General features: G+C 38.4%; 1 protein-coding gene and 1 pseudogene across 1 annotated transcript; one reads left to right on the plus strand and one right to left on the minus strand.

Annotated features, from left to right (window-relative positions):
- Window positions 1-270: 270 nt before the first annotated feature.
- LOC101893786 (UDP-glucosyltransferase 2-like) lies at window positions 271-9,555 on the plus strand (annotated as a pseudogene).
- Window positions 9,556-9,710: 155 nt separating this feature from the next.
- On the minus strand, window positions 9,711-14,946 carry LOC101893619 (UDP-glucosyltransferase 2). The gene is made up of 2 exons (XM_005175155.4): window positions 14,523-14,946; window positions 9,711-13,653 (listed from the first exon to the last, which is right to left on the minus strand). The coding sequence occupies exons 1-2, from the start codon at window positions 14,773-14,775 to the stop codon at window positions 12,332-12,334; spliced, it is 1,575 nt and encodes a 524-aa protein (XP_005175212.2). The 5' UTR covers window positions 14,776-14,946; the 3' UTR covers window positions 9,711-12,331.
- Window positions 14,947-15,986: the final 1,040 nt, after the last annotated feature.

Raw genomic sequence — 15,986 nt, forward strand, 5'->3', positions numbered from 1 at the left:
TCTTTCAGCCAAACTCACAGCTACTTTTTTGGCTGATATTGACTTTATTTTGCTCTTATCTAAGATACGTCAGTTATTCTCTGTTTTGGATTTTGGTGTTGCTCTCCATTCTTCGAATCGGTGAATTATGATCCCTCTATGTAAACAAAACGCGTGTGGGGTATATTAACCACAGCAACATTAACGGAGTATATGATGGAAGAGAGAGAGAGTGAGTGAGGGAGACCCCAGCAAGTGTGTGAAAGGATAGATTAAATACCTCGAAATTTGTTCAAATATTCCCACCTATAAAAATGCACTCTTATTAAATCATAAACTGTGTACTAGGTTGCGAATTATAAGTATGAGCCGCAACAAGTCCATGACCAGTTTGGTTTCAACTTTTTAAGCATTAAGTTTGGGAATTTACTTACTCTCTTTAATATTAACCCAGTTACGTGTAAAATTTCATTTCATTTAATTTTCGAATACCAAGCGAGTGTCTGTGCCATGCATCTCAAAGTGTTGCCTTCGTGGGTGTTTCTCGTTTTATTTAGTGCGCTAACAATTTCGAATAATGAAGTCCAGGCTTATAAATATCTGGGCGTCATTCCCACGGCTGCGAAATCACATTTCATTGTCGGCTCATCGCTAATGAAAGCCTTAGCCGAAAAAGGTCATGAAGTTTATGTCATTTCACCGTTTTCACAGAAGAAACCCATTAAGAATTATCACGACATAACGGTGCCATCGATATTGACCGCCATGGAAGGTGAGTATTTGAAAAAGGACAGAATTGATATTTAATACACCATTGGCTATGGGAGGTCCGGGGGAATTTGAAATACCAGTTAGAAATTGTTTTGCTTTCTGTGTCGCCTAAATGTAAATTCTAAATTTGTGACTGATGACCCCAACAATACAAAGGAGTAGTTTCTTGAAATTAGCTATGTAACTACTTGTTGGCGAGTAGGTAGGCGTTAATGCAGGATTTTTAAGAATTCACATTAAAAGGGGCTTTTAGAGGGTATTATTATACCCTCTGCCATATGGCTAGAGAATATACATATATCATTTTATACGGCCAAAACGTGCCTCATTGAAATAACGTCTTTAGATCCTAGGTTTCCTTGGATCAAATCCATTTCGGGACATTTGAAGTCAATCTAAAGGTTATCCGTCCATCTGTCTATCTGGCTGGATAACTCTCGAAGGGAGTATGCGATTTGGTCCAAACTTGGTATATCATAATATTATTGCCAAACTTAGGTTTACTTCGGAGATAGGCAATATCGGTTCATTCCTTCTGGCAACTCCTCCAAAAATCGAACATTTCAAAAAAAAAAAAAAAACAAAAAAAATAAATAAATAAAATAAAAAAATACTGCACATATAGAGAAAGGATAATCCAATTTTGCTCCAACTTTGCAAATCCTAATATTTGCATCCGTGCCAGGTCAGGTGCGAATATGGACAATATCGGACTACAACAAAGGGTCAACATTTTGAATAATTATAGCTCTTATAAAATGTGATGTGGGAGTCCGAGTGACTTCAAATTACACACATCCCAATATTTTTATTAATTCAAGGTCTGGTAGGAAGATGGGATATATCGGTCCACTCATTCTGCTATCTGCCCAAAAAGGTTCAAATTTTTAAGTACCCTTGAAGCTCATAAAACTCGAAATTAACATTCGATTCCATTCAGATTTAATTCATTGCAATATTTCCACCAATACTAGATCTGTCATAAATATTGTAGATATCGGACCCTTCCTTCTGTTACCTCCCCCACAAAGGGTCAAAGTTTTGAATAACCAAAAACGAACATAAAATCTAAAATAAGCACCCTGTTCTCTTAATATTTCACACATCCCATTATTTCTACTAGCATAAGATCTGCTATGAAAATGCAGACTCCTTCTGGCACCTCCCCCACAAAGGGTATCAAGATTTGAAAAAATGGCGCGTTCCAGATAAAGCGGGACGATAGATTCCATATTCAGATCAGATCTCGGGTCGCAAAAAAATATTTAAATATACCAAGCATGAAAATACTCGCTCCAATCGACGAGGCTTGTCCGCAGGCAACATTTTTTGCGTCAATTGAATTTTGTACGGGAACAAATGCAAACCAATGGGAATAATCCGTTGTAAAGTGGACCGAGCCATGCCCAACTGCTGAGAACGGCGTTTTTGGGAAGTTCTTGGGGATCTCTCAACACTGGCTCGTATGGCAGCGATATTCTCGGCCGATCGCCTTGGTCGACTTTTATATGGCCTCTTCGGATTAGAAAGAGCCTTACCAGTCGAAAATTTTTCGTATAAACGCTTTTAGGGGTGTTTTAGAAGGCGCACTTCTCACATTTTTTAATGTTTTAAAAGCACGTTGAGTTGTCACAATTGACTTCTTGTAAATTTCAACTATTTCAGAGCGGTTCATGGTAAAAATCTGCTTGGACTGACGCTTCAAACGCGGTATGTCATTAAGCGATGTGACATCACTGTCAAAAGTTATGGCGTTGCCAGATGGGTCCGTCGAATATGGGCAACCCTGTACATAAGTACGGAAAATTGTGACCCTTTGTGGGGAGCTATCAGAGGGAGTGGACCGATATATCCCAGTTTCACACCAGATCTTGTGTTAATAAAAATATTGGCATGTGTGAAATTTGAAGAAAAAGAAGGCTCGCGTTTAGCATTTTATGAGAGATATAATTATTCAAAATTTCTACCCTTTGTGGTGGAGTTACCGGAAGAAGTGGTCCGATATATTCCATCTTCACACCAGATCTTATGTTAATTAAAATATTGGGATGTTTGAAATTCGATAAGGAATCGGATGTTCATTTCGAAAATTATAAGAGATTCAATTATTAAAACCAGTAAGGAAAGCTCAAAAGTCGGGCGGGGCCGACTATATGATACCCTACACCACTATGCATATTTAGTAGAGCTCTCGTAAAAAGGTTTATACAGGGCATTTCAGAGCTCTATGAGATATTTGGTACAAACTCAAAATCTATCTAATTCTATCGTGCATTTTACGAACTATAGCTATCTCTGAACCGGGTTTCTCCAAATTTTACGTATTATCTTCTAGACTGGTGATTTGGGCTGATATTGACCATTTAGTGCACATTTAACCCGAAATCGGATGAAGATATATATGAGAGCTATATCCAAATCTGAACCGATTTCGATAAAATTTAAAACAGCTATTGCTGTGCTCCATCTAATACCTGGTACCAAATATCACGGTTGTGGAGTGAATATTACGAATGTATGGGACTAAAACTCTAAATCGGATGAAACATATATATGGTTGCTATATCTATATCTGAACCGATTTTCACTAAATTTGATATACTTGCTTCTAGGCTGAATTTGGTCCGATGTACTAAAATTCAGTCCATTTGGACTTATATCGGCCATTTGGTGCACAATTAACACGAAATCGGATGAAGATATATATGGGAGCTATATCCAAATCTGAACCGATTTCGATAAAATTACAAACAGCTATTTCTGGGCTGTATCTTATATCTGGTACCAAATATCATTCTTGTGGAGTGCATATTACGAATGTGAGAAGCTTAAGCACCAAATCGGATGAAAGATATATATGGGAGCTATAGCTATATCTGAACCGATTTTCTCCAAATTTGATATACTTGCTTCTAGGCCGAACTCGGTTGGGTGTGCCAAAATTCAGGTAATTTTGACTGATAGTGGACATTTGGTGCACATTTAACCCGAAATCGGATGAATATATATATGGGAGCTATAGCTGTTTCTGAACCGATTTTCTCCAAATTTGTTGTATTTGCTTTAAGGCTAATCTCGGTCACATGTGCCAAAATTCGGGCCATTTGGGCTGATATTGGCCATTTGGTGGTCAATTAACCCGAAATCGGATGAAGATATATATGGGAGCTATATCCAAATCTGAACCGATTTCGATAAAATTTAAATCAGCTATTTCTGTGCTCCATATAATACCTGGTACCAAATATTACGGTTGTGGAGTGCATAGTAGGAATGTTAGGGACTTAAAGATCAAATCGGATGAAAGATATATATGGGAGCTATAGCTATATCTGAACCGATTTTCTCCAAATTTGATATACTTGCTTCTAGGCCGAACTCGGTTGGGTGTGCCAAAATTCAGGTAATTTGACTGATAGTGGACATTTGGTGCACATTTAACCCGAAATCGGATGAATATATATATGGGAGCTATAGCTGTTTCTGAACCGATTTTCTCCAAATTTGTTGTATTTGCTTTAAGGCTAATCTCGGTCACATGTGCCAAAATTCGGGCCATTTGGGCTGATATTGGCCATTTGGTGCACATTTAACCCGAAATCGGATGAAGATATATATGGGAGCTATATCTAAATTTGATCCGATTCTCACCAATTTCAATAGGGTTCGTCCTTGGGCCAAAAAAATATTGTTTGGAAAATTTCATCTCAATCGGATAATAAATGCGACCTGCATTTTGTTCACAAGAATACATGGACAGACGGACGGACGGACGGACAGACGGACTGACATGCATAAATCGACTCAGAAAGTGATTCTATGAAGGTTCTCAAAAGTAACTATGGGTCTATCTCGTTTCCTTCTCCATGTTACAAACAAATGCACAAAGACATAATACCCTTACCACTATGTGGTGTAGGGTATAATATTGACCCTTGGTGGAGGAGGTATCATGGCGAGTAATCCGATATATTCCATCTTCACAGCAGATCTTGGGCTCGTAACAATATTAGGATGTGTTAAATTTGAAAAAAAATCAGGCTCTTATTTCACATTTTATGAGAGTTATAATCATTCCAATTTTTGACCCTTTGTGGGTGAGGTACCAGTAGAAGTGGTCCGATATATCCCATCTTCGCACCAGATCTTGTGTTAACAAAAATGTTGGGATGTGTGAATGTTTAAAGGAAATCGGAGGTTTATTTCGAAAATTATAAGAGGCTCTTATATCACATTTTATGAGAGTTATAATCATTAAAATTTTTGACCCTTCGTGGATGAGGTACCAGAAGGAGTGGTCCGATATATCACATCTTCGCACCAGATCTTGTATTAATAAAAATATCGAGATTTGTGAATGTTTAAAGGAAATCGGAGGTTTTTTTTCGAAAATTATAAGAGAAACAATTATTCAAAATTTTGACCCTTTGTGGGGAAGGTACCAGAAAGATTGGACAGATATATCCCATCTTCACACCTGATCCAGATTTCGTTAAAAAATATTGGAATGTGTGAAAAGAATCGGATGCTTATTTCCCATTTGATAAAAGTTATAAATATTCCAAATTTTGACCCTTTGTGGGGGAGGTGCCAGAGGGAGTCGACCGATATATTCTAAAATAACACTAGACATTGGGTTATTAAAAAAAATTGTGATCTGTGTAATTTGGAGGCAATAACAATTTATAAGAGTTATAATTACTCCAAATATTGACCCTTTGTGAGGGAGGTACATGATGAAGTGGACCGATATTGTCAATATTTTCACCTGACATAGCACTGATAGAAAATCTAGGGATTTTTCAAAGTATGCTCCAAATTGGGCTATTTTTTCTTGTTCTATGAAGTAAATTATTTTCTACAAAAATTTTGAAATTTTCTGCAGGAGGTACCAGAAGGAATGGACAACTCGATCTATGTTTTATAATAATGTTAGGGTATACCAATTTTGGATCAAATCGATTTTTCCCTTGGGTAGCTAACCAAGGACAGATGGATGGACGGGCAGACACCCATAGATCGACTCCATATATCTTGAAACAAATTTTGGCCGAAAAGACCTAGGATCTCAACCCTTATATTGATGAGACATGTTTTGGGCAGATACAAATATTAAGATTTCCAAAGTTGGAACCAAATGTAAAGAGCCTTCTCTTTCTCTGACATAAATTATTTGCTTTGAAAATTTTTTGGGGAACAGATTTCGTCAACAAAAAAACACCTAGGGTCTAAAACCTTTATTGCCATGAGGCACGTTTTGGCCATAACAAGTGCTGTATAATCTCTTTATTCGAAACACATAGGGTATATAAGGTATAATTATGAGTAATTCACAAGCCAAAGGCTCGTGTGGAAACAAACACATTATTCCCAGACAGGTTGTTATCAATGACTGATAAAATAGGCATTAATTTCCACCGGATTTTACAATGACCGGGGGGTGGTGAACAATAAATATTATCTTTTGATCATATCGTTCAGTATCAAAAATGCAGGTGGGAAAAAATGATGAAATTTTGAAATTATTAGAACGCTGTCGTCCCTGGCAGTGAAGTTCGAAAAGATATCACCATAGGAAAGGAAATATAACAAGTTAAAATGTATCAGCCGGTTTACCCGACAGATGTATACCTTAAGACAAGGCTCGATTATTTAAATATATTTTGTCTTCTGTTTTGACTATTCCAATTTGTTGATCCTCTATGGAGTAGATTCGGAAGAAATGGGTCAATTATGTTCATTTCGTATCGGCCCTAAATAAGTAGGACATAAATATTGCGAAGTGCCAGGTTTGGGCTATATTGATCACTTTCTTCACTTTAAAATGTGAGTGTGTTGCCAGATATAGTCGGAACATTCAATTTTATTTCACACTTCATTAATTGAAAATTGTGACGTTTTGTGGGTGGGGAACCATAAGAGGTTCTCAGATATATATCATCTTCAGAAAAAAATGATTATATGTGTGAAATTTGAAGAGAGTTGAATGTTCTGTCTTTCAAAATCTTTAGCCCTATGTGGGGGAGGTACCAGAAGAAATGGTCCAATATCGACCATCTTTATTACAGATCTGGTTATTTATAAAATATGTTAATTTCGCGTTTTATGAGCGCCATTGATATTCAAAATGTTGATCCTTTGTGGGGGAGGTACCAGAAGGTATGTTCCGATCTCTACCATCTTTGTAAAAGATCTTGTATTGATAGAAATATTGGGACTTGGTCTGAATGGAATCGGAAGTTATGATATTCAAATTTTTTTATGATTTTGACGCTTTGTGGGGGAGGTACCAGAAGAAGTGACCCTATATATCCTATCCTCACAGCACATTTTGTGTTAGAAGATATAATGGTATGTGTGAAATATGAAGAGAACCGGGTCCTTTTTTGGGCTCGTTTTAGTTATTCAAAACGTTGACCCTTTGTGGGGGATGTACCGGAAGGAATGTTCCGCATCTTTATAACAGATCTTGTGTTGATGGAAATATTGAGATGTGCCAAGTCTGAATGGAATCGAAATCGGAATTTCATGGATATTCAAAATGTGAACCCTATATGGGGGAGGTGAGCAGAAGCAGTGGACCTACAGGGTGAGATGAAAAAACTGCAACCAACTTCAGACTGCTGTCACTTCTAAGCCACTCGTCCGACAGCTGTTAAAATTATTCCAGTAAAGTTATTCGTGATAGAATTCAAGCGTGATAGTTTCATTTCTCCATATATTTGGCTGGTTATCGTTAGAGCACTCCAGTATTTAAATGTGAATAAATCTTTTGTGTATCGCGCCATCGCTCATTACCGTGATACTGGTAGCGTAGCCCCACGTCAAGGAAGTGGACGAAAAAAAAAAACAGCAACATCACCAGATATGGTTCGAAAAGAAATGAATCGACTTGACCGAAACCCGCGTCGCAGTGGCCGAAAAATGGCTTGAGAGCGGAACATATCGCAATGTCCCATCCGGCAAATTATGAAAAATGAGCTCGGGGTAAAGCCATTGAAATTCCAAAAAATGCAAGAACTTACACCGCAACATAAAGAAAATAGACTTAAAAAAAAAAGAGTTGCTTCGCTTGACCGAAAGTGGTGAATTGCCGAATTTGGTGTTCTCCGATGAGAAAACATTCGTTGTCCAGCTGTTCGTAAACAAACAAAATGTGCATCATCTGTTGGCCATCAGAATTGAAGCGCCGGCCATGGTAATGGCGTGGGCCGCCATAACAGCCGTTGATCGCTCTCCGCTCGTATTAATGGACTGTGGCATCAGAACTAATGCCGGATATTATTCCGAAAATATTATCAAGGGTGTATTAAAGTTTTGGGCACGCAAACATTTTGGGCGCAGACCTTGGACATTCCGACATTTGATGCTATTTCCGACATTATTTCCTCTGTCTTCTGATCCATTCCCATTCCAGGTGCCATTAATAATTTATTTTCCCACAATGACAGAAGCATGGCGGAAAATATTATCAAATATTATAAAACGGGCCTTAATTTGACGGAGATAATATTGACGGAGCCAAGCGTCCGAAAGTTGATGGCCAGTAATCACACCTTTGATGCGGTGATTTGTGAGGTTTTCTTATCCGAAGCCCTGTATGGATTCAGTGAGCACTTCAATGCACCCCTCATTGGCATGGGGGCCTTTGGGGCGGCCACCTGGAATACGGATATGGTGAATTATTGCCTGGCAGATTTGTAAGCAACCATAATGACTTGATTGTTCTTTCTCCCATAGGTTGGCTCCCCATCACCGCCTTCGTATGTGCCTGGCACTGGCATGAAATACACCAATCACATGAGCCTCAAGGAACGTATTGGCAACTTGGCCTTTGTCACATACGATCGTCTCATTATGGATTTATATTATTTGCCTCGGCAGGCGGCATTGTATAAGAAATACTTTCCTCATGCCAAGCGGGACATGTATGAGGTGAGGCGCAACGCCGCCTTGGTTTTGTTGAACACCCATGTCTCGTTGGCCTTTGCCCGACCCTAAGTGCCGAATCAAATTGAGGTGGGTGGCATGCACATCAATAGGAAACCGAAACCTTTGCCGGAGGATATTGCCAAATTCATCAATGAATCGGAACATGGTGTTATCTACTTTTCCATGGGTTCCAATTTGAAGAGTAAAAACATGCCCCAGGCCAAAAGAGATGAAATACTCAAGGCATTCAGGAATCTCAAACAAAGGGTTTTGTGGAAATTCGAAGACCCCATATTGGAGGGCAAACCTGATAATGTACTCATACGAGATTGGTTTCACCAGGATGATATTTTGGCCCATGAAAAGGTTAAGGTGTTCATAACCCATGGCGGCCTCTTGAGTACCACGGAGAGTATTTATTTTCGCACCCCTGTCATTGGCACACCGATTTTTGGTGATCAATTCCTGAATATGGCCAATGCCGAGAAGGAGGGTTATGGTCTGGTGTTGGACTATCAAACCTGGACGGCAGATAAACTAATGCAGGCTTTGAATAGAATTTTAAGTAACTCGTCATTCCAGCAGAGGATCAATGAAATTTCCGACAGATATCGTGACCAAGAAATGCTACCCATGGAAAAGGCCATCTATTGGGTGGAACATGTGGTACGCCAGAATGGCGCGAGATATATGCATTGTGCGGGTTTGGATTTAAGTTTCATCGAATATCATAATATCGATGCTATGCTGATTTTGTATGGTGGAATTGCGTTTATATTGTCGTGTTTTGTTTACTTTGTGGTTTTATTGATTAAGGGCTTCGCGAAGAGTTTCCGAACGCAAACGAAACATAGTAAACAAAAGGGGCATTGAAGGGAAATTAGAAAAAATGCATTTTTTAATGTTAAAAAAATTATATATTTTTTTAATTTAATTAATTATTTAATAAAACAATTTTTTATAAATCATTTAAATATTTACACATGTTAATAAAACAAACTTAAAGTTTAAGGTATTAAATATTTTTAACAAATAAAAAAAGAAACTAATTTCGGTCGGGCCGAAATTTTATGCTCTCCACCATTCGGAAGGAACTAACAAAATTAAAAAAAAAAAAATTAATTAATAAATAAAAAAATATATCAAAAATACAGCCCAGATGACAACCTTTATGTGGGGGTTATACGAGTAAGTGCATAGGCTGTAGTAATGATTCCGAACTTTAAATGCGAAATTTGAAACAATGCCGGTGAATAATTTCGCTAAAATTATCAAAATACCGAATATCAGGAGGCAACGTTATATGGCGGCGATTCGAAGACGTAGACTTGCACAGACAATTTTCTGTCTTGGGCTGTAATATCCATTTCAACCTCAAATACCAAATTTGAAACAATTCCGGTGAATAAAGTAGCCAAAATTATCAAAATACCGAATAGCGGGTGGTACGGTTACATGGGGGCTATACGAAGACGGGGACCTGCACAGACAATTTTCCGTCATGGGTTGTAGTACCCATTACGAACATCAAATACGAAATTTGAAACAATTCCGGTGAATAATGTCGCTAAAATCATTGAAATACCGAATATCGGGAGGTATCGTTATATGGGCGCTATACGAAGACGTAGACCTGCACAGACAATTTTCTGTCATAGGCTTTAATATCCATTACGAACTTCAAATGCAAAATTTGAAACAATCCCGCTGAAAAATGTGGCTAAAATCATTAAAATACTGAATATCGGGAGTTAACGTTATATGGGGGCTATACGAAGACGTGGACCTGCACAGACAATTTTCCTTCATAGGTTGTAGTGGCCATTACGAACTTCAAATACCAAATTTGAAACAATTCCGGTGAATAATGTCGCTAAAATTATCAATATACCGAATATCGGGAGGTATCGTTATATGGGGGCTATACGAAGACGTGGACCTATATGGACATTTCTCTTCCAGGGGGTAAAGTACTCAGAAGGAACTCCTTTTGTGGATTTGAAAACTATTCCATTGAAAAATGTAGCTAAAATCATTAAAATACCGAATAATGGGGGGTACAGTTATATGGGGGCTATACGAAGACGGGGACCTGCACAGACAATTTTCCGTCATGGGTTGTAGTACCCATTACGAACTTCAAATACGAAATTTGAAACAATTCCGGTGAATAATGTCGCTAAAATCATTGAAATACCGAATATCGGGAGGTATCGTTATATGGGCGCTATACGAAGACGTAGACCTGCACAGACAATTTTCTGTCATAGGCTTTAATATCCATTACGAACTTCAAATGCAAAATTTGAAACAATTCCGCTGAAAAATGTGGCTAAAATCATTAAAATACTGAATATCGGGAGGTAACGTTATATGGGGGCTATACAAAGACGTGGACCTGCACAGACAATTTTCCTTCATAGGTTGTAGTGGCCATTACGAACTTCAAATACCAAATTTGAAACAATTCCGGTGAATAATGTCGCTAAAATTATCAATATACCGAATATCGGGAGGTATCGTTATATGGGGGCTATACGAAGACGTGGACCTATATGGACATTTCTCTTCCAGGGGGTAAAGTACTCAGAGGGAACTCCTTTTGTGGATTTGGAGACTATTCGATTGAAAAATGTGGCTAAAATCATCCAAATACTGAATATCTGGAGGTAACGTTATATGGGGGCTATACGAAGATGGGGACCTGCACAGACAATTTTCCGTCATGGGTTGTAGTACCCATTACGAACTTCAAATACGAAATTTGAAACAATTCCGCTTAATAATGTCGCTAAAATCATCAAAATACCGAATATCGGGAGCTAACGTTATATGGGGGCTATACGAGGACGTAGACCTGCACAAACAATTTTCTGTCTTAGGCTGTAACATCCGTTATGAACCTCATATACCAAATTTGAAACAATTCCGTTAAATAATGTCGCTAAAATCATTGAAATACCGAATATCGGGAGGTATCGTTATATGGGGGTGCACGAAGACCTGGACCTATATGGACAATTCTCTTCCAGGGGGTAAAGTACTCAGAGGGAACTCCTTTTGTGGATTTTAAGACAATTATATTGAAAAATTTGGTTAAAATAATCAAAATACCGAATATCGATAGGTACCGTTATATGGGGGCTATACGAAGATGGGGACCTGCACAGACAATTTTCCGTCATGGGTTGTAGTATCCATTACGAATTTCAAATACAAAATTTGAAGCAATTCCGGTGAATAATGTCGCTAAAATTATCAAAATACCGAATATCGGGAGGTACCGTTATATGGGGGGTGTACGAAGACCTGCACCTATATGGACACTTCTCTTCCAGGGGGTAAACTAGTCGCGAAGAACTCCGTGTGTAGAATTTCAGACAATACCATTGAAAAATGTGGCTAAAATCATCAAAATACCGAATATCGGGAGGTGCAGTTATATGGGGGATATACAGACGGAGGGGCCTACGGACGAATGGACAGGGCTAAATCATGTTAGAATTTTACGCTGATCAAAAAAAAAAAAATATATATATATATTATGTTAGGTCTAAAATTATTATTTCGACGAGTTACAAAAGGAATGACGAACTTACTATATCCTCCACACTATGTATGGTGGAGGGTATAAAAATACTAGCATCACTTAATCACTTTTAGGTTTTCCTTTTAACAACATTTTTTTCAAATGCGAAATAATTCTCAATAACTTTACAAACACAAAGACACTTCCGAATAATCCCACAAACACGCAGGCCAATAAAAATCCGGCAGTATCCCAGCTATGTTTTTGCCAAAAATTCAAATACTGGGCTGGTGATCTCAGGAAGGGGGCTCCGTGATGTCTCAACACAAATTCCGTCCAGTAAATGGCCTTTTCCATGGGATCAATGGGTTGGTCGCGATAACGTCGAGATATGTCTTGGGCCCTCTGCAGATATTGCGGGTTTTCCATGAGCTCCCTAATACTTGCTGTGAACCCCGTAACATTCAGTGTGGCATAGTCAAGGAACAGGGCAAATCCATACTGCTTGGCCCTTTGAATGTTGCGATGTTGATCGAAAAATATGGGCATGCCCAAAATAGGTTTGCCATAATAAATTGATTCGGTTAGACTTAGCAGGCCGCCATGACTTATGAAAAGTTTCACTTTGGGATGATTCAAGATATCACCCTGGGGAAACCATTTGCTAATGAAAACATTGGAGGGTTTATTGGCCATCAATGCGGGATTTTCAAATTTCCATAATATTTTGTAGGGCAGCTGGGCGAAGGTTTCCAGAATCACCTTGCGAATGGGTTCGGGAAAATGTTCACTTCGTATGTTGGAGCCCATGGAGAAATAGATGACATCCTGCTCGGAGTTGCCAATAAATTCTTCAATATCCTTTGGCAGTGGTTGGGGTTTAGGCTGCAGGTGGAAACCACCCACCTCAATCATATTGGTTACATATGGCCTGGGAAAACTCAGGCTATAATGTTGATTCAACAATATCAGGGAGATATTTTGTCTCATGTCCTCCAATGATTTCCGGGCATGGGGGAAATATTCCCGATATAAGCCATCATGCAATGGGTTATGTATCAAGACCCTGTGACACAGCATTATCAGATTATGCCACATATTTTCCAATCTCTGCCAAAAGTCCATGCGTTCCATGGAATTGCCACTGAACAGGGGATTATAGGCCAGTGGGGAAATATTGTCCACCAACGAGTCAATATAAGGATCGGTGCCATACGAAGAGAATCCAATGAGGGAGGCATTAAAATGCTGGGCAAAACCATAGAAAACATCCGTTTGCAAGGTCTCCACAATGACCATCTCAAAATGTTCCTCTTCGGACTGGAGAAGCTTTTGGACGTTGGCATTTCCCATTACATCGCGCACAATGGAGCTGTAATACCAGGAATATCCCAAAACTTCTTTGAGTTTGTTCATGCGTAGATCGGCATAGCTGAATAGATCTGCAATGAAATTTTTGGAAATGAAAAATGTTTCTTAAAATTGGAATGAAAATTAAAATCGAGACAAGTAAAACGGGCTTTAATTTCGACCCGGTCGAACTTTTAATACCCTCCACCACTATGCATATCAAAGTAGAATTAAAAAAAAAATAAAAAATAAAACAAATAGCGTAACCCATAGAAATTGTGGCAGAAACCTTCAAAACACCGAAAATCGGGAGGTACCGTAATGTGGGGGGCTATACTAATTAGTGGACCCGAATCAAACATATTTTGCAAGGAGGGAACAGACCCATCGAGAACCCCAATTATTAAGTAACACCTAATTTGGTTGGAAATTGTGGCAGATACCTTCAAAATATCGAAAATCAGGGCTATACCTAAACGTGGACCCATATAGCCCATTAAACAAGTAAGAAGGCAATGAGTTCGGCCTGGCCGAACTTTGACTACCCTACACCATTTGGAAATTTTCAAAAAAATAAATTCTGTTAATATCTTAAAAATTCCGAATATAGCCGTTATATTGGGTTCTATACACAGACGTGGACCTGCATAAACAATTTTTTACCGGCTGTAGTACCCATTAGGAATTTCAAATACGAAATTTCAAACAATTTCGGAAAATATTGTACCTCAAAATACCGGATATATGGAATTACTGATATATGAGGCCTTTGTGAAGACCAGGACCTACACAGACAATTTTCGGTCATAGGCTGCAGCATCCATTACGAACTTCAAATACCAAATTTGAAACTATTTCGATGAATAATGTCGCTAAAATCATCAAAATACCGAATATCGGGAAGTACCCTTCATTTCATGGTGGAGGGTAAAAATGTTTTATTCAAAGTTTTTTTACTTACCTCCAACATATTTCATCACCTCTGGCACCTCAATGTCTCGATAGTTGTCAATGGGCTTTTTTTGGGGGAAGGCATTAATAACGGTTACCTCATGTCCCCGGCCAGCCAAGGTTTTCAAATAAGGCTGGACCACCAAATACTGTGAGGGACCCGGAAATGGAAATATAGCCAATATTTTGGCACTCTCAGCCAGCGATACTCCATTCACCACCAATAGCAGAACAAACAATTTCAAACATTTCCAAAAATTCATAACTTTATGCGCAATACTTTCCTAATCTTAGGTGGCCAAACAACTAATGGCTAACAAACTAAAATTGATTAGATTTTGACAGAGAGTTTCCACTTAAAATGCCATCATTTGCAGTCATTAATCGCATAGAGTGTGTGCGAGAGAGAGAGAGAGGAGAAGTATTTTTATGCTCAATTGAGTTCATTGTTCATTCCATTTAATTATTCAGGGTGTGTTTGTTTTTGTTTTTCGCACAACAATAACATCAATGTTCGTTTCGTTGTGGGCTCGTTTGCGTTCATCGATCGTAGTTTGTTGATATCACGACACTGTGCTGCTGCATAAACCTTGACTTTGATAACGTCACTCTACCGACGACCATCGAAGAGAATGAGATATATAATTGCACGCCTCTCTCACTCATAAACAAAACAAAGATAAATGAAAGCATGATTTTGTTTGGTTCAGTGCTGCCGCTGCGTAATAATTTGATACAAAGTGGACGTTTTTGAATTTAGGTATAGTTTTTAGAGAACTAAAAATCTTGCGTATGGATATTGCGGATCAAGTGAAGTGGTATTCTCGAAATGCTTAAATTGGACTATAAATTTATAAACTGGCAAGGCATTTGAATAGAGACAAACGAAGCATGAAAAACAATGTAAGCTAAAACAAATAACAATGTAGCTAAAAAACATTAGATGTTCATTACTTTATTCAGTTGATATAATTAATTACTCTGCCTGAATAAAAAGATCGTAATTGTGTGGGATATAGAATAAGTGACGATGAAAGTTACAATGACCTAATCAATAATTAAACTATTAAATGAACGAATATATAAATATCAGTCCTTTCACCGACAGATATACAGGGTTGCCCATATTCGACGGACCTTTGGGCCCATTCCAATCGACGAGGCTTGTCCGCAGGCAATATTCTTTGCGTCAATTGAATTTTGTACGCGAACAAATGGAAATCAATGCGAATAATCCGTTGTAAAGTGGACCGAGCCATGCCCAATTGCTGAGAACGGGGTTTTTGGGATGTTCTTGGGGACCTCTCAACACTGGCTCGTACGGCAGCGATATTGTCGGCCGATCGCCTTAGTCGACTTTTATATGGCCTCTTCGGATTAGAAAGAGCCTTACCAGTCGAAAATTTTTCGTATAAATGCCTAATGGTGTTCTTAGAAGGCGCACTTCTTACATTTTTTTTCACAATTTACTTCT

The sequence above is a fragment of the Musca domestica genome, unplaced genomic scaffold (assembly GCF_030504385.1).
Source record: "Musca domestica strain aabys unplaced genomic scaffold, Musca_domestica.polishedcontigs.V.1.1 12, whole genome shotgun sequence".
Classification (NCBI taxonomy): domain Eukaryota; kingdom Metazoa; phylum Arthropoda; class Insecta; order Diptera; family Muscidae; genus Musca; species Musca domestica.